Source organism: Trachurus japonicus, chromosome 16 (assembly GCF_045865225.1).
Source record: "Trachurus japonicus isolate A0001 chromosome 16, Traja_1.0".
In the NCBI taxonomy this organism is placed as follows: Eukaryota; Metazoa; Chordata; class Actinopteri; order Carangiformes; family Carangidae; genus Trachurus; species Trachurus japonicus.
The window spans coordinates 35605165-35624823 of record NC_140922.1 but is presented as its reverse complement, the minus strand read 5'-3'; the positions used below and the strand labels follow the sequence as shown (position 1 = coordinate 35624823).

Here is a 19659-nt window from a genome sequence, read left to right as displayed (position 1 = left end):
CTGAATCAATGACTCAGTGTCGTGTGTTTAAACCTCCAACCACCAGAGGGCAACGCTGAGAACTTCACTGAAGACTGCACTGTAACTGCACACCTGTTTGTTATGGTTATCAATTTAACTATTTCAGGAGCTAATGCCTGTTCTGTTTATTCTGCATCCACTGACTGACTGTTACACAAAACACTGAGATGTTTATTGTACAGAGTTGAACTCTAAATACTGGGTAAGAGAAAATATATTTATTTTCATTGTGAGAGTTTATTGTGTTGCTTATTCTGCTAAGACTTCTGATTTACAACATAGAGTTGATTATTGACTGATTATATTTTTAATCTTGACACTGACAGTGGAAAATGAAAAAAGGAATAGGCATCTTCCTTACAAGATTGAAGAGAGCGAGTGATCAGTGGCAGCTTTTATGTGGAGGGATTTGTCTGTAGTAACTAACTAATTTGACAGACATAAATGGAACACTTTTATTCTGCCTCTCCAAAAGAAGGATTTCCACCTTAACTCAGCTCCATGTTGGAATTTCCTTTCTGGATCAGTAAAGTTCACTCTACTCTATATTCTGTCTGTTCAGCGTCCTCCAACAAGGACGGGTGGTGGTGGTGTTCCTAATGTCCACAATGTTCACATTGGTATTCATTAGTTGTTGGTTCAAGCATTAATGAGGTAATGGCTGCTGTTAGAATGTTATTTTCTTTTCAATGATGTTCCTCCTTACACGTTTATTGCTGGATTTATGAACATCAACTAATATTGCATTACAGTACATCCATAATCATTATAATGGAAACTTAAATAATACTTATTTTTGCACTTACTTATCCTAAATTAGAAGTGTAACTAAAAAAAATGTATTTACACACCTAGTTTGAATTTTATTTGAATACAAGTACAAATACTTTTTTAACTGCATCCTGTTATGTTCAAATCCACATCATGTTATTAATTATTATTATATGTTATATTACTAATGTTGACTAAAGCAATGATTTTGTATGAAATTCAGACTATACCCATTGTGTTTTGTTTGAAATTTACCGGATGCTCAGTGTGTTTGACTTCCTGTTTGGAGTGATCTAGTCTACATAGACTGATGCATGCTGGCTGTATGACACTCTTGATCTGCATGTTTTGTATTGAAGTAATCCAAAGTAACCAAAAGTAATCGGGTACATTACTTTAATTTTGTGATACTGAGAGTAAGTTTCTGATTACATTTTTTAACAGGTAACTTGTACTTGTATTAGACTTTTGAAGTAGCCCTCCCAACCCCAACCACACCCCTTGTTTCCATAGTTATACTCCTCGTCAACTAGGAGCCTCATCATCTGAGCTCTAGAAGAACTTAGACCCAGTCATTTTCAAACTTTTATTCATCTTCACACATTGAAACAACTGAAACATTTAAACAACCACATTTTACATCAGGTTGATGCTGATTGGATGGAGGTTGTCTGGTTTTCAGGTTATAGACAGAACCACTCCAACATGTCTGTGCAGGTCTATGACCTCATGAATATTAATGTAGGATCAGTGATTAAATGCATTTGTAGGAGACTTATTCAGAATAGTGGTTAGATAAGATCTGATACTGATCTGATACTTGCCTCTGTATTCATCTGTCAGTGTTACCTCAATTATTTTGTCCCCTTCTAAAGGGGTTAGGGAACCGACTCCACAAAGTTTGACTACCCCTCCCACCATCTCCAGCCTCTCCCTCTATGGACTCAGGTCTTTTCTTTTCATAAACCCGACGTCCTCCCTCAGAGACTGAATCTATCTTGTGCAGCAGCTGTTGGACCTGATCTCTGTCCTCCATCCTTCTGTTGTTGAACACCTGGTACTGACCACTACACTTCTTCAGAAGCTTCTGCAGGTTCTTGTCTTTACTGATGAACTGCTTCGGTTCTTTGTTTTCCTCTTCCAGTCTGTCTCCGTAGGTGAACAGCACCATGGTGTGTTTAGAGACATCAGGACTCAGCATGTTCTCCAGAGCCTCCAGACCTTTCTGCTCCTGTTCAGTGAATCTTCCCAGCTGGATGGTGAGGAGGAAGACGTGAGGACCTGGAGAGCTCAGCTTCAGAGCTTCCTCCAGCTGAGCCTTCACCTGGTCCTGAGTCAGTTCAGAGCTGAAGAGACCGGGGGTGTCCACCACAGAGACTCTACGACCACCAACCTCACCTCCTCTCTCCTCACAGCTCAGTGTCACAGGTGAAACACTGAAGCTACAGTCGAACTCCTCCGTCCCCAGGATGGTGTTTCCTGCTGAGCTCTTCCCAACTCTCTCCTGACCCACCAGCACCACCCTCAGGTCAACCCTCCCACCATCTCTAGCCTCTCCCTCTATGGACTCAGGTCTTTTCTTTTCATAAACCCGACGTCCTCCCTCAGAGACTGAATCTATCTTGTCCAGCAGCTGTTGGACCTGATCTCTGTCCTCCATCTTTCTGTTGTTGAACACCTGGTACTGACCACTACACTTCTTCAGAAGCTTCTGCAGGTTCTTGTCTTTACTGATGAACTGGTCTGGGTCTTTGTTTTCCTCCTCCAGTCTGTCTCCGTAGGTGAACAGCACCATGGTGTGTTTAGAGACATCAGGACTCAGCATGTTCTCCAGAACCTCCAGACCTTTCTGCTCCTGTTCAGTGAATCTTCCCAGCTGGATGGTGAGGAGGAAGACGTGAGGACCTGGAGAGCTCAGCTTCAGAGCTTCCTCCAGCTGAGTCTTCACCTGGTCCTGGTCCAGCTCAGAGCTGGAGAGACCGGGGGTGTCCACCACAGAGACTCTACGACCACCAACCTTAACTTCTCTCTTCTCACAGCTCAGTGTCACAGGTGAAGCACTGAGCCTACAGTCGAACTCCTCTGTCCCCAGGATGGTGTTTCCTGCTGAGCTCTTCCCCACTCTCTCCTGACCCACCAGCACCACCCTCAGGTCAGAGCTACACCCTGGAAACAACACAGGTCATTAGGCTGGAGACAGAGAGGAAACACCTGAGCTCCAGGACTCAGAGCTGTCAACACATCAGAGAGACACTACAACATGTTCCTGTCTCATGTTTCCATGTGTTGAAGAATCAAGTTCTGGAGACACAGCTGCTTTTAAACATTTATGTTTATTAACTTGTTGAACACAGATACATCACATATTTGATCCATCAGACTGCTGCAGTCAGTCTGTTACAGCTCTGAATCAGTTAGAGAGGATATTATTGACAAAATTAATGATCAGTGCTAATAAATGAAAATGTTCATAATCAATGAAAACCAGAACAAGTGATAAAAGAAGATTAAGCTATCCGGTTGTGTACAGAATATCATGCTTATTTGACATTAAATATCACTGTATGGAACAGACATCATAGTGTTTTAATACTGCCACTGCAACTCCCACCCCAGCTCCCACCCCAGCTCCCACTGCAGCTCCCAATGGACCTGCTACAAGTCCTAGTGCAGCTCCAGCCTCAGCTCCAGCAGCAGCAGCTGCACCTCCTAGTACAGCTCCACCAACAGCTCCAGCAACAGCCCCAGCCTTAGCTCCAGCAGAACCGTATTCCGCAGCATTCTGAATAAATGAATTTGTTTCCTCTGCCAATTTTCTTGCATATTCAGGACCTATAACTGGATTTCTTCTCAGTTGACGTTGCTGTTCTTCTCCGATGGCTCTCTCAGCTGCTTGGAACATCTGAGTGGTAAAGCATCTTCCTCCATTAATCTGAACCATTGTGTTGATCTTCTTCATCAGCTCAGTGACTTGGACACGATTCTCTGTGTCATTGTTGTTGAACACGTAGTATCTTCCACCACACTGCCTGATCAAGTCACTGAGAGGTTTACTCTTACTGATCAGTGTTTCTATTTTGGCTTTTGCCTTCTCTATCTCGTCTCCATGGGTGAACAGGACCATGCTGTACTTTCTTGCTTCTTCTCCAAACATCTTCTCAAGGATCTTCACAGTTTCTTGTTCTTCTTTAGTGAATCTGGTCAGTTGGATCACGATGAGGATCGTATGAGGACCAGGAGCAGCAAAGCAGATGGATTTAGCCACCTCTTTTATCACATCATCCATTTTTCTTTCAGTGTCAAACAGACCTGGAGTATCAACAACAGCCACTGTTTGACCATCAACAGCTCCTGTTGCCTTTTTACACTCTGCCGTCACTGAGGATAAAGACAATGTTGATTCAAAGGCTTGTCTTCTTAAGACGGTGTTTCCCACTGCGCTCTTTCCAACTCCAGTTTTCCCAACAAGTACAATCCTGAGTTCTGTGGGAGAATATTAAAACTCATTATTGACCATTGTTGTTAACAGAGTGTGAACTAAAATTACAGCAGTGAGTAACCAGAGGGAAACAACAATTGTCTTTAGAGTCCAGACCAGCTGCCACAGTGTCAGGCTGGAACCAGTCTGGAAGTCTTTTTTAACTTAAAGGACAATTCCAGGTGAATTCAACTGGGGGCTGTATGTTCCTAACATTTTAGGTCTAAAAGAAGGAATCTGAAGATTTTCAGTTTAATTGCTCCTGTTTTGCGGTAGTTGTGTCTGTCCCCGCGTCGCCACGGCAACGATGAATGGGAGCGGATTGAAGTTCTGTTTACATCCCTCAAAGCCGCAATTTTTTTCCACAGACAGCGTCAGATGGAGACTCAAACATGCACCCAGAAGTTTATTTACTTAAAGCAAGTCGACATGTTTGTAAAAGTCGATCTAATTCAAAGTCTCCCAGAGTCTCGCGCGAGACCCAGTTGCCGTGCTCGGTGTGTTCAGGTGCAGTGGGAAAGCTCCCGTTCGTGTCATAAACACAGGAATATCAACTCTTGACTTGCTTGAAGTTAAAAAAACTTCTCAGCGCATGTTTGAGTCGCCATCTGACGCTGTCTGTGGAAAAAAATGTCCACTTGAAGCAAGTAAAGAGTTGATAATCCTGTGTTTATGACAAAAACAGTAGCTGGGCAACTGGGTCTCGCGCGAGACTCTGGGAGACTTTGAATTAGATCTAGTTTTACAAACATGTCGGCTTGCTTGAAGTAGCTAAATAAACTTCTGGGTGCATGTTTGAGTCTCCATCTGACGCTGTCTGTGGCTTTGAGGGCTGTAAACAGTCTAAGCAGCAGAACTTCAATCCGCTCCCATTCATTGCTGCCGTGGCGATGCGGGGACAGACACAACCACCGCAAAACAGGAGCAATTGAACTGAAAATCTTCAGATTCCTTCTTTTAGACCTAAAATGATAGGAACATACAGCCCCGAGTTGAATTTGCCTGGAATTGTCCTTTACGGTCTAAACAGTCATTAAATACTGGGTCCAGAAAACAAACTCACTTCATCACAGTCACATTAAAGGCCTTGAAGGTTGCTGTGACGCTAACAGGTGGTGCTAATGTGGAAAGAGGAACAGGATGTAGTTTAGGTTTAATGGAAGTTCTACACAAGGTTCAAGGTGTTTCTGCTCCATCGTCTCCATCTGATCTGATTGGTTCCTCTCTTCTCCTCTCTCTTTTCATCTCCCTTTCCCTCCTCTCCCCTCCACCTCACCCCCTCCTCCCCGCCTCCCCTCCCCGCACGCATAATTTAACAGATTCCCGCAAATATAACACTCATAATGCAGGAAAGTCCCAGGGGGCGACCCCCATTCCGAAGGACCGCCATTCCGACGGTCTGCCAGTCCGAAAATTCCTTCCGAGGGGCCGCTGTTCCGAATGTGTTTTATTTTGAAAATTGACCGGATTCTCTCGTGGTTTGACTTCCTGCCCGGCTTGACAGCCCCCCCCCTCCCCCTCCAAAGTTTCACCCAGGTCACAGGTGCGAGTCTGATGCAGCCGCGGCGCTCCTGCTGAAAAATAAATGTCCTTGCTCTGTGCTTTGGTTGGGTTTAGGCAATGTAGAAAGGAGTTGGTTAAGTTTAGTAAAAAGATCAGGTAGAGGCCAAGAAAGTCTCCGCTAATATGCAGCTCCTTCAGGAGTCGAAACCTGATCTCCTGCGCCGCAGGTGGATGCTCTAACCACTGTTCTATCAAAGCATTCACTACAATGGGTGTACCCAGTGTGTTAAACGTTTTAATGGCAGACTTTTTTCAGGTTCGGAATGGCAGCCCTTTTCCATAAATAATTAAGGGCCGCCTGGGCCGGCATTCCAACAAATTAAAGTAAATGTTCGGAAAGGCGGCCCTTCGGAATGACATCCTGGAACCGAAAGTCCCACACATGTTTCAAACCACCGAAATACTGGTACACAGTACACTACAGGAGCAGACGGTCTGATTTAAATGATACACACACGTCTTTGTTTGTATAGTTTACTTGTAAATGACCTTTAATATGAGCATAATATTTTTATAAATGTGTTTTTATGTTTACTTAGTAACATTCTTTAAAGCCAGGCTTTTATTTTTTATATTAAGCAGACGGATATTCAGTGCTTTTATTTTGAAGGCGTCTCGCCGAGACCTCGTACACATCCGGTGCTTTGGACTTTACCGGCAGTAGGAAAAGTGTGTCTGCAAGGCTAAGAGTGGGCCTGTCCCAATATGCACACTCGATCACACTTACACACTTGGGCACTTGGCGTGCGCGTTCATGGGCCTAGTGTCAGTGCGCAAGTGTGTCCCATTTCTCCAACGACCGAAAGTGCAGCGCGCTTGATTTGCACTTTACCCACACTTATGGTAAGACCGCATCCGAGCGGTCTTTGGCCAAGTATAAATCCCACAATGCACCACGGTGAAGTCCGCCATCACCCAGAGCCACAAGTCACGTTTAGGAAATGCGGTTGAATTAATCTCAATAAAATGAAATTAACTTTCTATCTAATAATTATGACCTTTTAATGTCATATTTTTATTTTTATATTTTCATTTTTCTTGTTTGTCTTATTTACTTACGGAGTTGGGTTTACACATTTATGATTTGAATCTTGCGCATAGAGACACTTTAGGAGTAGATGAGACTGATCCAGCAGCACTGGTTATTAAAACTGTTGCTGTGTGTGTGTGTGTAGTAGTTGTGCTAGTGTGCTGTGCGCAACGGCACAGGCTGCACTTGTCAAGTGTGTCCCGATTGCTTTTAAATATCCCCCCACACCACTTAATCCATGCTTGCACACTATATGCAAATATACGTTCAGCCGGCAAAACGTTACCAAAGTGTGTGCGTAACCAAGCGCACTGAGCCAAGTGTGGAGAAATGGGACAGGTGTCTTCAATGCTAAAAGCAAGCAAAGTGTGCCTAACTCACATAGAACGCCCTAGCACCTGGCTAATAAGGGGCACAAGGTTTGTTTTTGTTACCATTTCATGCTATATTTATGTCCGGCTCGAGTTTGGTTGCCGTGGATATTTTCATGTATTGTGGTTAGCGGTAGCTCTACTATTAGCAGCGGTCAAGTTGCCGTGTCGGTCTGTATTGAAGTGAGATGAAGCTATAAGCTAACTCGTAGGTTGTTTTATTAATGCAACATGATGTATTTTGTCTGTTTTATATAAGGGCTGCTAAGGTTAAAAACTGTTTATTGGGTTAAAAACGAACGGTTAAAAATGCTAATTTCATGTTAAATATTGTTTTATATTGCACTCTATGGGAGGTTGTCTTTCAGTTAAAAGGTGAATTTTCCTTCATGATTGTAACATCATTCGTAGCAGTTAAAATATATATTTAAATTCATGGAGTAAAACCTGTGAGTCTACAATAAGTTTATTAGATAAAAGGTCAACTTACATGATTGTGATAAAGGCAGTTAAAGGTAATTTCAAGTAAGAGTAAAGGTAACTGTATTTTGTTTTCTTCTTTTCATAGCTCTTACGGTGTGTTTACATTGAAATGGTCCAAGGAATAAAACATTGTGAACCATCAGTTTGAGATTTCGACCATCATTTAGCCGGGGATGCTACATTATTGAATAAGGTTAGATGTTTTTACACACACGCTGCTACATCTGTTGTTCTCTGTCCGTGAAGGTTCTCAGTCATCCAGTCATCTTATTCTTGTGGAGTTTTAGTAAAAAAGCAACTGGACTTCTTCTCTTGTCAAGAGAATAAGTCCAGTTGCTTTTTTACTAAAATTTACTTTACTTACTTTAAATTTAACTAATTTTTTTTTATAAAGGCTACACCATTTCCCATATGCTGGTGCATTTTTTAACACATTGTTACTTTTATCTAGCTAAAAAAAAAAGAAAGAAAGAAATTACAGAAATACAGAATGTGAAAGAGCTGCAATCAGTGCCTCCCAAGCAGATTTACTTATCACTGCTGACCATAACATTACATCCAGTCATGTTTACTCCTTTATTTCCCCCTCTCAACTACTCTACTCTGCAAATTGATTTTGCTGACAGCGCGCTGCAAACGCCACGGTTTCGTTTTGGGTCTTGTCCTACTCATCATGAGGTTCCGGCTCATAACGGTACCGCGGTCCGCATACCGCCGCCCCCTGGCCCACTTACAGTAAAGCACGGACTGTGTTGTCTTGTTAAATTAATATAATTTATAGATTACGTTACACACGGGCAGGACTGATCGGGTTTGCTGGGTAGCTTCCGTGAGTCGATCTGTTTTTAGCCGCAGCCGCTAGTTTAATGATAACTTTCACAGTGATAGGCTAACGCATTTACCGTTTCCCATGAGGCTTTGCACCATTCTACATTAGTTTAAGAACAAACAAACATTAAATTGCTGGTTATTTTTATATATTGTGGTCATGAAAGTTCTGTAACATTGAACAAAAATAATTAGATAAAGATTGGAGGCTAAACAAAAATCATTTAGTAGGCTGGATTGATGAGAGTCTGATTCACTATCGCAACCATGAGTGAGATGGAGAGAGACATGAAGGGGTACAAATAATGGTTGGACTTTTTGAATAGGTGCAGAGGTGGTGCTTGGAGATTATCATTGGGGGGGGCAGTAAATGTTACTTTTTACTCGTGAGCACCACACGGCCGTGCAGGGCAGCTCTCGGGCCGGCTCACTTGAGCTTATTGGCCGCCGGCCGACCGGGAAATCTCCCGGTCCTCCCGATGGCCACTCCGCCCCTGGTAACAGACGTGGTGCTTTTGTTTTGACCTGACAGGATTGAATGCGACTCGTGACTCTCACTGCCGCAACACTGGTCGTTTTTTGTTTTTTTTAGTCCGTCTTCATTAAAGTAAATACTGTAAAGATCTGAGAAAACAGCATATTTGGTGCAACATTTCTCTCCTCTCTCTCTCTCTCTCTCTCTCTCTCAGTCACTCACTAAACACACACCATAATCAACATTATGTTTAACTTTGTGTATAAAAGGGGTGGGGGGGGGCATTAGGTAGTAAAACAATAAATAAATGAATAATCACTGTCTGATCATAAAAAAACTGCATTTTCCTTCATAATTCATAATTCATTGATGCACTTAAAAATTCCCCGAGGGGTTTCCTTTTGGTTCTAAAAGAGTCTCATATTAATGTGGATGAATCTACATTACCCACTTGTTAATGGGTCCATTGTAGATAAATATATCGTTTTGTCTTCATAGTTATTTTGATATTATCACTTAGTGGTCGACTCACCCAGCGTTTCCTAGTTTTGATTTTGTGGACGCTGCCCGGCGGGTCATGGGAATAACGCCACCGAATCGCTGTTTATGGTCGGAACTACAACGTCCGTCCTGCGCTGGTCGAGAATATCCATGTTCTGTGTTTCTAAGGAACTTATTCTGTAAATTGTTTACTATTGTGATCAAAAATCTGAAGCTCAATGCTGATGCTTTTCTGTAAATAGTTTTCTAATAATGGGTCAGAGATCAGAGGGTTGGCGGTTCGAATCCCGCTCTGTCCCGGTTGCTGCCGTAGTGTCCTTGGGCAAGACACCTTACCCACCTTGCTCCTGATGGGTCGTGGTTAGCGCCGTGCATGGCAGCTTCCGCCATCAGTGTGTGAATGTGTGTGTGAATGTGTGAATGCGATGCATGATGTATTGTAAAGCGCTTTGGGTATCGTTACAGGTATAGTAAAAGCGCTATATAAATACAGACCATTTACCATTTACCATATAAACAATAAATATAGCAACTGTGTGAGGGTCTATACATTTTATATTTCATGGTATTATTTTCAGTATTGTGAACTAAATGATAGCTCGGTCAATTGACTGAATGAGGATGTATTAATGCAGTGGTCCACTGAATTCAGGATTACTCCTGATGAAGAATTGAGAAATGTGTGTTTTATTTGGAAATAGGAGATCTGTGCTGTAACTATAGCTTATACAGTATGTACAGTATTTTGGTTTTGTTTCTGATATTATGGATGTTGTACTGCTAATTGACATTTGCATATGGAAAAAGATATTTGCAAATTGAAAAGTAAATTCTACTGAGCAAAGCTGCAGTGAACAGAAGCAAACGGTCGCCTGTCTCATTCTTTGTCCTGTTTTACAGGAACCTTATCACTCTGCCTGGGACCTGTTACATTGATCACTAATACATTTCTATACACTATTATGTAGGGTCTCTCTGGTCTTCATTAGATAGGACAGTTGAGGAATGACAGGAAACAGTAGGAGACAATAGTTAACAGACAGTAACTCATGTTCTATGTCTGGAATCAAACCCACGATCTCCTGCCTGAGGATCACAGCCTGTGTGGGACGTTGCTGTCTGACCACTCAGCCATGAGCTGCACATTTTAACCTCACATCTAACATAGTACCAACCCCAAAGTGCTCAACACTAATCATGAGGTCAATGAGTGGTCCAACTTTAGAATAGAAACATTTTATGAAATTAAATCACTGTAAAATTACGGAGCCCCTTGAGGACATGGGGGAAAAAATTGATGGGTGAAAAAAAAAGGATGAAGATCTCGCAAACTTTTGCTATATCACAGACTGTCTGTCTGTCTGTTTGTCTGTCTGTCTGTCTGTGATGTAGCAGATAAATAAACAATATAATAACAGATCTATGGACATTTCTCACTCTAACGATGCTTTTAGTGCCGTAGAGACGTGTTTACAGTTCATACGCGATATCGTTCATTGTGACAGTAGCTGCGGTCTGATGTGAGGCGGAGCTCAGCTCTGGCGGGTCCGGCAGCATATCCCCTAGAGGGCTCCGTATAAAATAGACAAATTATAATCCTGTAAATAACCCTGAGTTGTAAAAAAAAAAAACCTTACCAGCCATGTTTGTCTTTTCCAGGTGGACGATGTGTTGAGTCTCTGCTCCTGCTGTGCAGTGAATACATTCAGTTTACCCTTCTCTGTTTTATAATACCCCCCCCACACACACACACACACACACACCCCTCCCCAAGAGGAGGTCTTGGTTTGCACGTCCTTTTTTTACGGGTGAGTAAGTGCACCGTGGACCTTCTGTCAGAGGAGGAAGTGGAAGGGGAAGAGTGGTCATTTCCAGTGAGATTTTTTACTGTACTGTTTTATTATTGTATTATTGTACTGTATTTATATATTTCAAAACATGACATTACACATATTTTGTATATTTTAAACAGGGATGTCCAATTTCGGCATATTTATTTATTTTAGCTATAGAAATATTAGCCCAAAAAGTAAGAGCTAACAATAAAATTGAGGGTTTGAGAATACATACTTTGGAATCAAAAGTTGCAATGTACGCGGATGATGTAAATTTTCAAATACAACCAAATATGGCAACCTTTTCCGCCTTAGTTGATGAGCTAAATGACTTTTCGGTTATCTCTGGATTGAAGCCAAATTATGATAAATGCACTGTACTGCGTGTGGGCTCCCTGAGAGGTTCTAACTTTGAGCTTTGCTCTAGCCTGCCAATTAAGTGGTCTGATGGTCCTATTGATGTTCTAGGTATACATGTGCCTAGAAATATGGAACACTTACTAAATGAAAATTTTGAAAGAAAACTTTTAAAGCAGAAAAGACACTAAAGGTCTGGACAACGGCTAATTTGACTTTATATGGGAAAATAACAACACACACACACACAGGCGAACATACACACAACCACTTGGGGTTGTCACACAATATTAAATGCTTTAGTAATTCCCCAATATTCTTATGGCACTGCCTTCACCAAAGGAAGACCATTTTAAGAAATATGAAAAGATGGCTTTCGATTTTCTATGGAATGGTAAACCAGACAAAATAAAGCGTGGTTACCGGTATAATGAGTACAGTTATCGTGGGCTAAAAATGGTAAGCTTAAGAGGACTTAATTTTTCTTTGAAAGCATCCCTTGTGCCTAAACTTATCTCAAATCCTCAGTGGTTTTCGGCAAAGTTATTGGTGACCTTTCACCCTCTTTTTTCCAAGCAATTGTATCCTTATTTTCAGTTAAAGGTTCATGAGGCAAGAAATTCACATGCGTTTTAAGTTTTTTACTGCTAATGGGCGATGAAGCGTTAAAAACCAAAAAGAATGAGCCCACCCGCGTATCTCTCCGTTGCCTTGAACAGGCTGTGTGCTGCATAATGCGCTGCAATTCTGGGTCCGAATTTCCCGCGCTGTCTGCGGATGTGACGTCAAATGACGCTGCATGCGCGTCCTCGACAGCTTCGGCTTTCCTCCGCTTGCGCCCAGCGGTCGGCGGATGTCTTGCAGCCTGAACAGTCATGTGAGCAGCGAGTAGAGAAATAACGTCACTTTCTTACATTTTAATATTTTTTCATGCGAGAAAGTGACGGTTTAGATTCCCAATCTGTTGTCAGTTTATCCAAATAACGTCTGTAAGTATTAGATTTGCTCCGACATTTTTCGGAGGAGTGCAGAGCCACACACACGCAGCAGCAGCAGCGGCTCGTCACAGAGGCTGCAGCCGGGGAGCTGAGCTCATCGGCCGGGCAACCTCTGTCCTCTGTCCTCCTCCTCCCAGGGAAGAAAACGAGCCGAGTAACTTCCCCACAGGTTTTTAGACGTTTTCTGCCGGCTGGTTGAATTGTTTTTAGGAGATAAATGCTGGATGAAATCTAACAGTGGCACTGTGGCAGTCGGATTAGTTCATTTGAATGAAAAGTGAAGCTTCAGGTGTCTGTGAGCAGCGCAGCCTTGGGGCTCTGTACGTGCAAAAATCACCATATTTAGGCTACTTCAATAAATAAATAAATAGTTTTACAATGAGCCGATTGATTCATCCGTGGTCAGTTTATCCAAACAACGCCTGTAAGGAAATTCTCCGACGTGTTGGGAGGAGCAGAGCCACTAGAGCAGCCGAGCGGCAGCAGCGGCTCACAGAGGCGGCGGTGGCCGGTGCTGACCAGATGCCTGGGCGGTCAACCTCCGGGTGTCGCGGTACAGTGAGCACTGTACAATGAGCGCGGCACGGCGCATTTACTGTTTATTAACAGCCAGGTGTGTAGCCTACGTGTGTGCGTGCGTGCGTGCGTGCGTGTGTGCGTGCGTGCGTGTGTGTGTGTGTCTGTGTCTGTGTCTGTGTCGTGAGACAGCAGGGAGAGGGGCTGACTGGCAGAGATGAGGGATAGTGAAAAATGTTCTTTTTTTTGTGTGAGAGAACCAAACTGTGGCGGCTGATTAATGTAAAACACTGGTATAGTAACGTTGTGCCGTTTCCAATTCAGCCACAGTGTCACTGTCACAGCATCAGCTGCTGCTGTGGAAAGTTGATGCGCGCTCCCGCACCTGCTTGGCTGATATGGCTGCAGTAACCCTGACGGCCGCTACGGCCGTTGTATCGCTACTGAGTTTTATTCCTCGATGTTGCCTCAAGCACCTTTAACTGGTGTTCAGCTTGCTTTATTAAAAAGAAAAGCTTTTCCTTATTTATCTGGCTTTTTGGAAGAAGTCATAGTGAGCTGGCTTCAATACCAGTATCATCAGCCTAGTACCTGTTATGAAATCCAAAATCAACTGTTGTGGTACAATAGCAATATTTTGATGAATAATTTGTGTTTCTTTATTAAAGGTGCTTGAGGCAACATCGAGGAATAAAACTCAGTAGCGATACAACGGCCGTAGCGGCCGTCAGGGTTACTGCAGCCATATCAGCCAAGCTGGTGTGGGAGCGCGCATCAACTCTCCACAGCAGCAGCTGATGATGTGACAGTGACACTGTGGCTGAATTGGAAACGGCACAACGTTACTATACCAGTGTTTTACATTAATCAGCCGCCACAGTTTGGTTTGTGTCCGCCGCAGCAGTCTCTCACACAAAAAAAAAGAACATTTTTCACTATCCCTCATCTCTGCCAGTCAGCCCCTCTCCCTGCTGTCTCACGACACAGACACAGACACACACACGCACGCACACACGCACGCACGCACGCACGCACGCACGCACACACGTAGGCTACACACCTAGCTGTTAATAAACAGTAAATGCGCCGTGCCGCGCTCATTGTACAGTGCTCACTGTACCGCGACACCGGGAGGTTGACCGCCCAGGCATCTGGTCAGCACCGGCCACCGCCGCCTCTGTGAGCCGCTGGTGCCGCTCGACTGCTCTAGTGGCTCTGCTCCTCCCAACACGTCGGAGAATTTCCTTACAGGCGTTGTTTGGATAAACTGACCACGGATGAATCAATCGGCTCATTGTAAAACTATTTATTTATTTATTGAAGTAGCCTAAATATGGTGATTTTTGCACGTACAGAGCCCCAAGGCTGCGCTGCTCACACACACCTGAAGCTTCACTTTTCATTCAAATGAACTAATCCGACTGCCACAGTGCCACTGTTAGATTTCATCCAGCATTTATCTCCTAAAAACAATTCAACCAGCCGGCAGAAAACGTCTAAAAACCTGTGGGGAAGTTACTCGGCTCGTTTTCTTCCCTGGGAGGAGGAGGACAGAGGACAGAGGTTGCCCGGCCGATGAGCTCAGCTCCCCGGCTGCAGCCTCTGTGACGAGCCGCTGCTGCTGCTGCGTGTGTGTGGCTCTGCACTCCTCCGAAAAATGTCGGAGCAAATCTAATACTTACAGACGTTATTTGGATAAACTGACAACAGATTGGGAATCTAAACCGTCACTTTCTCGCATGAAAAAATATTAAAATGTAAGAAAGTGACGTTATTTCTCTACTCGCTGCTCACATGACTGTTCAGGCTGCAAGACATCCGCCGACCGCTGGGCGCAAGCGGAGGAAAGCCGAAGCGGTCGAGGACGCGCATGCAGCGTCATTTGACGTCACATCCGCGGACAGCGCGGGAAATTCGGACCCAGAATTGCAGCGCATTATGCAGCACACAGCCTGTTCAAGGCAACGGAGAGATACGCGAGTGGGCTCATTAGTGTGAATGCTGAAGGCATTCACACTATTGTTAACACTATTGTTCTTCTGTTTGGCCATTTTCTTCCGCCTTTTTACGGTCTTCTTCTAGTCCTTCATACTTTGTGTTATTTCAACAATTCATATATCAAAACGTGCAGCTTCTTTTGAACTTTATCGGCATTACTTTTCTCTTTTTAACTATTTATACTTTTTCAAATATTTAACTTTTTCTGATTTTTTTTCAGCTTTATAATGGGTGTGTATTGCGTCTAACGAGCAGACCTAGAGTGGTGTCAGAGTGGATAGAGGCAAAAAAACATTCTAGAGTTTTTCTGGCTAAACTGTCAGCACGGCCACAAATTAAACTCTAGACAAATTATTTTCTCCAGTTTTGTAGCCACACTTGTCTTCTGGCTAAAATTCTGGTCAAAAATGCAAAGAGACTTAGATAATAATTTTAAATATTTTTTAAATGCAGCCAGGGAGCTCTCTGCTCCCATTCAGCTCAATGCATTTTTTTCACATCAGCAGGAGAAGGAGCTCAACTTTGTAACTTGCTGTTAAGTGCTTTTTAATTCATTTTAATTAACCAAAAAATAGTCACAGGTCACAAAAAAGTCCTCTCCTTACTTGGTGTGGCTAATGTATACTCATTTATTTTTATTTTAAGCATCATTGAAAAATCTCACATTCATCAAAGTCTCAACCTCTCTTCTTCACAACTACACTGTAGTGTAGGGGTTAGGGTGGATGCTTGCCAACCCTAAGGTCACTGGTTCGAATCCAAGGGAAGAATTCTTGTTATGTTATGTTGAATTCTGCTCTCCTCCCCCGCCTTCAATTGGTTACAGGTGTTTGTTATCTCCTTGATTACTCGTACCAGTTTGCAGCACATCATCACATTACAATGAATGACAACAGTCTTGAAAGCAGTGTGCTCTCTGTAGCCGAGTGGCAGAGTAAAGGCTTAGTGATCATATGGTCACGGGTTCGATTCCTGCCTCAGTCATTTCACATCATTGCTTGACTTTTGATTCCAATTATTCAGCTGTCATTGGACAGTCTTTGATTCCTCATAGTATAAAGCTCATTGTAACTCAGGTTCTCTGTGGCCATATGGTTAGTGTGTTAGGTGTTGTGCTATTTCAACAATTCATATATCAAAACGTGCAGCTTTTTTTGAACTTTATCGGCGTTACTTTTCTCTTTTTAACTATTTATACTTTTTAAAATATTAAACTTTTTCTGCAAATTAAACTCTAGACAAATTATTTTCTCCAGTTTTGTAGCCACACTTGTCTTCTGGCTAAAATTCTGGTCAAAAATGCAAAGAGACTTAGATAATAATTTTAAATATTTTTTAAATGCAGCCAGGGAGCTCTCTGCACATCATCACATTACAATGGCAACATGCTTATGTCTGTGCTCTCTGTGGTGAAGTGGCAGAGTAAAGGTTTAGTGATCATGAGGTTGTGGGTTCGATTACTGGTTCAAATCTTGCCTCATCAACAATTAAAGTGAATTATTTTCCCAGTTGTCCTCTGTTGACTTCTGATAACTTGCTTCATGTTGAAACTGCTGCTCTCAGCCTGAAATTCACAGAAATTTTCATTCTAAGTCTTACTTGGTGTGGCTAATTTCTGCACTTTCCTTACCTTTTTTTTTAAGCAGGAGCCAGTGATCCTCTTATTAAAGGTTTTCTTTGCCACTCACATACTGTCTCTGCCTGTAGCCTAGTGGTTAGCTTGCTGAGCTGGAGACCTGAAGGTTACTGGTTCAAATCTTGCCTCAATAACAATTATTCACAGAAATTTTCATTCTAAGTCATTCAAGCTTGACTCTCAAGCTTTCTTGATGTTGACAGTGTGCAGCTCATCAACAGACAACAGTCTCTGCAACTGTGTGTGCACTGTGGCCTAGAGGCAGAGTGGAAGTCTATTGACCATGAGGTTGTGGGTTCGAGTCCGACCTTGGTCAAACATTTGTATGGTGATCACTGCTTGCACTATTTGCTAATTCTGCAACAGCGTTCAGCTGCTGTCAGCAGTCACACCATTTCCATTCTTGGAAATGCCTTTTCTAGTTAGTGTGACTGCTGAAGCAGTCACACTATTGTTCTTCTGTTTGGCCATTTTCTTCCGCCTTTTTACGGTCTTCTTCTAGTCCTTCATACTTTGTGCTATTTCAACAATTCATATATCAAAACGTGCAGCTTCTTTTGAACTTTATCGGCATTACTTTTCTCTTTTTAACTATTTATACTTTTTCAAATATTTAACTTTTTCTGATTTTTTTCAGCTTTATAATGGGTGTGTATTGCGTCTAACGAGCAGACCTAGAGTGGTGTCAGAGTGGATAGAGGCAAAAAAACATTCTAGAGTTTTTCTGGCTAAACTGTCAGCACGGCCACAAATTAAACTCTAGACAAATTATTTTCTCCAGTTTTGTAGCCACACTTGTCTTCTGGATAAAATTCTGGTCAAAAATGCAAAGAGACTTAGATAATAATTTTAAATATTTTTTAAATGCAGCCAGGGAGCTCTCTGCTCTCATTCAGCTCAATGCATTTTTTTCACATCAGCAGGAGAAGGAGCTCAACTTTGTAACTTGCTGTTAAGTGCTTTTTAATTCATTTTAATTCACCAAAAAATAGTCACAGGTCACAAAAAAGTCCTCTTCTTACTTGGTGTGGCTAATTTATATTAATTTCTTTTTGTTTTAAGCATCATTGAAAAATCTCACATTCATCAAAGTCTCAACCTCTCTTCTTGACAACTCCACTGTAGTGTAGGGGTTAGGGTAACTGCTTGCCAACCCTAAGGTCACTGGTTCGAATCCAAGGGAAGAATTCTTGTTATGTTATGTTGAATTCTGCTCTCCTCCCCCGCCTTCAATTGGTTACAGGTGTTTGTTATCTCCTTGATTACGCATACCAGTTTGCAGCACATCATCACATTACAATGAATGACAACAGTTTTGAAAGCAGTGTGCTCTCTGTAGCCGAGTGGCAGAGTAAAGGTTTAGTGATCATATGGTCACGGGTTCGATTCCTGCCTCAGTCTTTTCACTTCATTGCTTGACTTTTGATTCCAATTATTCAGCTGTCATTGGACAGTCTTTGATTCCTCATAGTATAAAGCTCATTGTAACTCAGGTTCTCTGTGGCCATATGGTTAGTGCTCAGCCTGAAATTCACAGACATTTTCATTCTAAGTCATTCAAGCTTGACTCTCAAGCTTTCTTGATGTTGACAGTGTGCAGATCATTAACAGACAACAGTCTCTGTAACTGTGTGTGCACTGTGGCCTAGAGGCAGAGTGGAAGTCTAATGACCATGAGGATGTGGGTTCGATTCCGACCTTGGTCAAACATTTGTATGGTGATCACTGCTTGCACTATTTGCTAATTCTGCAACAGCGTTCAGTTGCTGTCAGCAGTCACACCATTTCCATTCTTGGAAATGCTTTTTCTAGTTAGTGTGACTGCTGAAGCAGTCACACTATTGTTCTTCTGTTTGGCCATTTTCTTCCGCCTTTTTACGGTCTTCTTCTAGTCCTTCATACTTTGTGCTATTTCAACAATTCATATATCAAAACGTGCAGCTTTTTTTGAACTTTATCGGCATTACTTTTCTCTTTTTAACTATTTATACTTTTTAAAATATTTAACTTTTTCACAAAAAATCTCACATTCATCAAAGTCTCAACCTCTCTTCTTCACAACTCCACTGTACTGTAGGGGTTAGGGTGGATGTTTGCCAACCTTAAGGTCACTGGTTCGAATCCAAGGGAAGAACTCTTGTTATGTTATGTTGAATTCTGCTCTCCTCCCCCGCCTTCAATTGGTTACAGGTGTTTGTTATCTCCTTGATTACTCGTACCAGTTTGCAGCACATCATCACATTACAATGAATGACAACAGGGTTGAAAGCAGTGTGCTCTCTGTAGCCGAGTGGCAGAGTAAAGGTTTAGTGATCATATGGTCATGGGTTCGATTCCTGCCTCAGTCTTTTCACTTCATTGCTTGACTTTTGATTCCAATTATTCAGCTGTCATTGGACAGTCTTTGATTCCTCATAGTATAAAGCTCATTGTAACTCAGGTTCTCTGTGGCCATATGGTTAGTGCTCAGCCTGAAATTCACAGACATTTTCATTCTAAGTCATTCAAGCTTGACTCTCAAGCTTTCTTGATGTTGACAGTGTGCAGATCATTAACAGACAACAGTCTCTGCAACTGTGTGTGCACCGTGGCCTAGAGGCAGAGTGGAAGTCTAATAACCATGAGGATGTGGGTTCGATTCTGACCTTGGTCAAACATTTGTATGGTGATCACAGCTTGCACTATTTGCTAATTCTGCAACAGCGTTCAGTTGCTGTCAGCAGTCACACCATTTCCATTCTTGGAAATGCTTTTTCTAGTTCTTACTACTTTCCGCCTTTCTACGGACTTAAACTAGT

At 42.4% G+C, this 19659-nt stretch overlaps 2 protein-coding genes across 2 annotated transcripts; both read right to left on the bottom strand.

Moving 5' to 3' along the window:
• Nucleotides 1-1642: 1642 nt before the first annotated feature.
• Nucleotides 1643-2996, bottom strand: LOC146972809 (GTPase IMAP family member 9-like). Its single transcript, XM_085803260.1, has one exon. The coding sequence runs from the start codon at nucleotides 2615-2617 to the stop codon at nucleotides 1643-1645; it is 975 nt and encodes a 324-aa protein (XP_085659386.1). The 5' UTR covers nucleotides 2618-2996.
• On the bottom strand, nucleotides 2941-11204 carry LOC146972808 (GTPase IMAP family member 9-like). The gene is made up of 3 exons (XM_085803259.1): nucleotides 11159-11204; nucleotides 3416-4275; nucleotides 2941-2958 (listed from the first exon to the last, which is right to left on the bottom strand). Exons 1-3 carry the CDS (start codon nucleotides 11163-11165, stop codon nucleotides 2941-2943), a joined length of 885 nt encoding a protein of 294 aa, XP_085659385.1. The 5' UTR covers nucleotides 11166-11204.
• Between the last annotated feature and the right edge of the window lie 8455 nt (nucleotides 11205-19659).

Bases quoted from the DNA above. Each gene is read 5' to 3' on its own strand.
- LOC146972809 (XM_085803260.1), bottom strand. From the start codon at position 2,617: ATGCTGAGTCCTGATGTCTCTAAACACACCATGGTGCTGTTCACCTAC.